Source organism: Cariama cristata, unplaced genomic scaffold (assembly GCF_000690535.1).
Source record: "Cariama cristata isolate BGI_N322 unplaced genomic scaffold, ASM69053v1 Scaffold45854, whole genome shotgun sequence".
NCBI classification, from domain to species: Eukaryota; Metazoa; Chordata; class Aves; order Cariamiformes; family Cariamidae; genus Cariama; species Cariama cristata.
The window spans coordinates 1-5,803 of NW_009614380.1; the positions used below are offsets into that span (position 1 = coordinate 1).

The 5,803-nt window shown below is 39.4% G+C and overlaps 1 protein-coding gene across 1 annotated transcript; it reads right to left on the reverse strand.

Moving 5' to 3' along the window:
* Positions 1 to 2,572: 2,572 nt before the first annotated feature.
* On the reverse strand, positions 2,573 to 5,154 carry PLA2G12A (phospholipase A2, group XIIA; the record flags this gene model as incomplete). Its single annotated transcript, XM_009699365.1, has 3 exons — positions 2,573 to 2,691; positions 3,745 to 3,910; positions 5,078 to 5,154. Coding segments are annotated over 3 exons (362 nt in total), but the record flags the coding sequence as incomplete, so codon positions are not given.
* Positions 5,155 to 5,803: the final 649 nt, after the last annotated feature.

Sequence of the window (5,803 nt, forward strand, 5' to 3'; positions counted from 1 at the left end):
GAAGGGTGATGTGTTAAAGCGTGTCTTGTTACTTTCGACGTTTGTCATGCGTTACCTCTGTTCCTGGGACGTGTACTTCAGGGGCTGTGTCTCCTTAACTGCACTGTCATACACAAAGGCATCACCCTGAATCACGGGGAGAAGCTCCTGTGTTTACTAAAGTGAGATTTTTTTCAAAACTACTAGAAGTCCCCTTGTAAGGGCAAATACCGTTCCCTTTGCTGTAAGACTACCATTAGTCAGAACGCATTTTCATTCAGGCACCCACGCATAAACCCTGGAGAGGTTTGGATGCAGAGAACCCCAGCTTTGCTCTGTTCTTAGATCAGTTCTCTCTGATGATCTGAGAACTGTGAGGACAGCACCGAGGTATTGAAGAGAGTGCCAAGGTATCTCAACAAATGCCGATATTCCCAACCTTTTCCTTATATGGCACTTACTGTTCACTGATTATTTGCCTAAGAAACAACCACCAAAGACAAAAACCATCCATTTTGGGGCTGCGACCTGTAAAATGCATTTTGTATAGTTTGCAGGTAACTATAATCAAGAATTTCTGCTACAGGAAAAGCTTATGCAAAGTAAAGACTCCCTGGAAGAAGTCTAATGCTTCCTCTGGTTTGCAAGCAGAACTATCAAAAGTGCTATCCAGCAGTGTTAAAGCTCTTTTTAATGTTATAAATGTTTTGAGGGAAACTCTGGAAGGCTTTCAGGGTATGATTACAGATCAATACAGAAGGGAACAAAAGCCAGTTCTTTCCAACAGTGAAAATTTTCTATGTTCACTTAAGCATCTAGTTTAAGCTCGTGTCTACCCAACTCAACAGCCATCTAGTTGAATTATAGTTTTGGACTCGTTGTGGTACTTTTTATTTTAAACCAGCAATGCCATTACCATTCCCTGCTTTAGTGCTAAAAGACTTCTAGAGTTCCAACCATGGAATTCCAGGGTAATTCAGAGTTGTTTCAATTCCATGGCAGAAAATAAATGTCACCAAATTTAGAGGAACCACAAGTTCTTCAAGCACGGGTTTTGTAAAAGTCTATAGTAATACTTCTCTTGCAGTGCTACTTCATATCCACAAATATGAAAAGAAACCATGAAGCATGGCCAAAGAACTTTAGCAGAACTTTATTCTATGAGGCACTTGCATTCACTGTCATGTACAGTAAGCTCTAGTGAAAAAACAAAAGAAAAATATCACAAACAACTGGTAAAGAAAAAAACATATAAAAGTACTTCCATAGGAGAAATCACATTATAGTCCCATGAGTCTGGTAAATTTTAGGCTTTTAGCATGGTTTCCACTCCCTGTTCACAGATGCAATATTTTAATTTTCAGTCCTCTCCTCCTGTGGATTTCCAAGGCAGAATCGGGGCAGCAGGAGAGCAAATAAAAATTTTTATGACAGAGGACCTAATGCAAAAGTTAACTAAGGATTGACAACTGGAGATAAGCAATGAAAGACCAGTACTGAGAACAAACCCCAGATAATTCAGGCGATTTCAGCTAGAGAAGTCAGAGAGGGAACAGATGACAGAAGTACAGGCTCCGATGTTTCTCAGCCTCACAGAGGTCATGGGAACAGATGACAGAAATACAGGCTCAATACCTGTCAGCCTCACAGAGGGCATTTTAAATAAAAAGGTCTGTTGGGCATACTGACCCTAACTGTGGAACTTTCTTTTAGTTTTCATCAGAATGGACTAAATGAAAGCAAAGATGAATACAGTAACCAAGTTGTGTCACAAGAAAAATATAAATCAACTTCTTTGAACAATATATCCTATCTATGCATATAATACACAACACAAAATGTTTTATTTGAAAAATGGATATTTGATTAAGTTTTAAAATAACATAGCAACTGCATTCCATCATTTTGTCAAATCAAAAGTGTATCTGTAGGTTGAAAACTGTTCATTTTAGTGGTCAAGCCTTAAAAGGATCAAAGTGCTGCAGAAGTAAGGTTGATCTAGAACCAGGCAGGTAGAAATATGTAGTGCAGAAGTACACCCTTGCTAAGGGCTTGGGTTTTTTTGGTTTGTGTTTTTTTAAAAACCCACAGGACAGCATACATCAGAGAGAACTGAAGGTAACTGTACCACAAGATGAAAGTACAGGCTATGTAAGATGCTGTATTAACACACACAGAACGCTGTTTCCTGTTGGATCTAGCAGATGCATCGCCTGTTAGTAAACCTAAAATTTGACCTATTATTAAAAATCATCTGAGAATTCAATACAACTCTTCCGTGCCTTGGATTTCCCCATTGTGGAGTTTTCTTAAAAACTTTAAAACGGCACTGGTGTTTTACGATAGCATACCCTGAGCAGACATACACCAAAGGAAACTAATTTTGGCTTCCAAGCATTTGGCGTAAAGGGGAAGAGAAGGAAGACTTATTTTTTTACATTAGGAAGAATATCATAGTGACTTTCAAACCAGTACATTCATGTCAGTGTTTAATATATTACTGTCTGAAAAGTGTAAAGCTTTATAACCAAACACTTCGTTCATTCCACCCGAGTCTTTGACTTCATTCTATACGAGATCTCAGTACCTTCTTTCAGAGATCTGTCTTATCCTCGTAACGACACATACATGCAGCTCTCTGGCTATCCAGGTATGGTTTACATCCTAGATGTATAACTGCGTCAAACAACAGCTGAACAGTTGATTCACAAGCTGCAAACAAAGAGGAGTTCAGTTAAAAGTACTCTTTGAACGGAATATGAAACGAACAGAAATTACTCCCGCAAACAGAATGATCCCAAGAAGGAAGCAATCATCTCTGGGCATTGCAAATAGATTGTCAAATGAAAGACTGAACCAATACAGAATCCTTTAAATAGTGAGTAAAGATTTCTTCATATGCCAAACAAAATGAACAAGAAAATTTATTGCATGTGGAATGTTATCAACGTTAGAAACATCATTTAGTCTTGGAAAGATGAAAAAGCTGTTTTACCCCCTCGCTTTTTGCATCCTAATTTATGCAGAGGTTGCCATCTTTAACAGAATTGAACAAATATTTGCCAATTCTGACACTAAACCCCACCGTGATGACTTATTTGCAGTTAAATGAATTTGAGAAGTTCAAACACAGGCTTGTTCTAAAAACTTTCTGCTCTCAGTGGGACTACTTACTGTAAAAGTGACGTTGTCCAAGTTAAAAAGCGTGGTTATGTCATGTATTCATCAGATGCAGACCAACAACCATAAGGAGTATCATATGGCCCGTTACTAAAAAAACCTAAAATTTATTCACTAAGGGATAGCATTAACTATGTCCGCTATGACAATGTATTATTCTAGTATCTTATTTCATAAAAGGAAACAGTTCAGTATTTTCTACGGTTTACCAGCAATCACACCTAGTAGATATTTAGAAGTCACCCAGCAGAACAGTGAATATTCAGCTATGCTACAGTAAATGCATGAACTATACATGCATTTTGATCAAGTTATATTCCTATATTCATACTCTTGAATGGGAAGCTTTGTTTTTTCCCTCCTCATAGTTAGTTTTAACCATGACCATTTTCCTATGCTGTGTCATTGCTCTGCTGTACAAGTGTCTGGGCTGCATGACAGAGGGACAGAACAAGGCATCTTTCAGCAATAGCAGCAGCTTATGAAAATGTGGCATTATGGTGCTGCACAAAGATTCTTTGCCAAATAAGCTTGGTTAAACTTGGGGGGGGGTGAAAAAAAAAAAAAAGGCTTTTTCACACCTACCCTGGACACTCTCTGAGATTCCAAGTGTTTTCTGCACATCTCTGCAAATTTTGGAGAGGCAGGACTGAAACTGCTCATCACAATCATTTTTTTTATTGCCACAAGTGTCATAGCATCTGTCGTGGTGATTGCAGCACTTTGTCATCGAAGGAATCCCGATGTCAAACTGCAAAGAAAATCCCCGCACACACACTCCATTGGTATTCCAGTTAAGAAAGATACAGCCTATGAGTAGGGTCTAACAGTTAGAAATTAAAAACTAATGCAATCAATCCAGCTGTCATTCACTTACCTCTGTCTTTTGCTCTTCACCTCTAGTAAGCTGTGGTGGTTTGGCCCCGGCCAGCAGCCAAGCACCCACAGAGTTTCTTGCTCACTCCCCGCCACCCTCCACGGAATGGAGGAGAGAACAGGAAGAGCAAAAAGCAAGAAAACTTGTGGGTCGAGGTAAAGACAGTTTAATAGATGAATGAAAGAGGAAAAAAATGCCCCAAAATAAGCAGCACAAAAGCAATCATTCACCACGTCCCACAGACAGACGGATGCCCAGCCAGCCTCTGAGCAACAGCCACCTTGGAAGCCAAACACACACACTACCACCCCCCTCCCTCCCTCCTTTCTTCCACTACTCCAGTTTTTATTGCTGAGCAGGACTCTGTGTAGCACGGAATATCCCTCTGGCCAGTTGGGGTCAGCTGTCCCAGCTGTGTCCCCTCCCAACCCCTTGCCCAGCCCCAGCCTACGCTCCGGGGTGGTGGATGGGCAGAGAGGGGGGAAAAAAGAGAAAGTCCCAAAGCTGTACAATCACTGCTCAGCAACAGCCAAAACCATCAACGCTGTTTTAGCCCCAAATCCCAAACACAGCGCCATGCAGCCTGCTATGAAGAAAGTTAACTCCTTCCCAGCCTGACCCAATACATAAGCTAACCCGTATTTTCTTTCTAGCAGTAAGGAAAATGGATTAGCATCAGTAAGGACAGCAAGAGTCAGAGCCAAACCCTCCACTCTCACAAGGGCTACAGTTGGGGTTATTCAACGCTTTCAAGCTTGTGAGAACAAAACACTAAACCAAACATCAAGAAATTGATCATCAACATTCCATTTTATCCCTATAATATTTTACATCAACAATGAAAATATTTATGCTATGTTCATTTACAATACTAACATTTTCCATACTTTGTTACCAAAGCGTGTGTCGGAGCTGATAAAAGCAGGGACATTGTACATGGATGCTGTCTCATCCTTAGAATGGGGGAGGGAAAAAACCAACCGTATCAAGGAAAGTTGATGTGTGAAAGACACAAAGAAGCCTCAAAACGGAAATACTTACCTGAACTCCAAATAGAGGGGATCCACAACCATTTGGTGGTGACGGTTTATATCCATAGCGAGGAAAGGGCTTTGATCCTGAAAAAGGTAATTTATGATGCCTCAAATAGATTTTTTGCACAGCATTTTACTACTATTAAAACTCACCACAGGCATTTGTTTAGCTTACAACAGTATCAGTTATATTTTTAACTTAAATATATATTCAGGCACCTGAGTATCAACAATTTGTACCAAATTACAATTACAGGGGTATTAGACTTTTTTTTTTTTAAAAGGGGGGCAAGACACCTGAGCAAGTGTTAACATCAGCTTCCCAAGTTCAAAAAAAAGAACTTGAGCTACTAAAATTGATGTGTCAGTTACGTGTGCAGTATGTAGGATTACATTAAAGGACAGAGTACTTTAGAGTAAGTTCATTAATACTTTCATGCTTTATATACAATGAACAGTAGTGCTCAGATTTTTTTAGCTTAACCTTTAACTGGAATGAACCATCTTTTTTATTTCTACAACTGTAACGTTGATAAAATTTAAATTAGTAGAGACTGCTAAAGTCACATCTCCCTGAACACTTACTAGTGCAGCAAGAGAGGGAATTGTGCATCCCAAGGTAAGGAAGATCATGGAGTTAATTTGAAAAACGACACTCCACCTTGTTTCGGTACTGGAAACAAACTGAGGCCACAATCAAAAGTAATGGAGAAGAAAAAACATATTTGAAAAG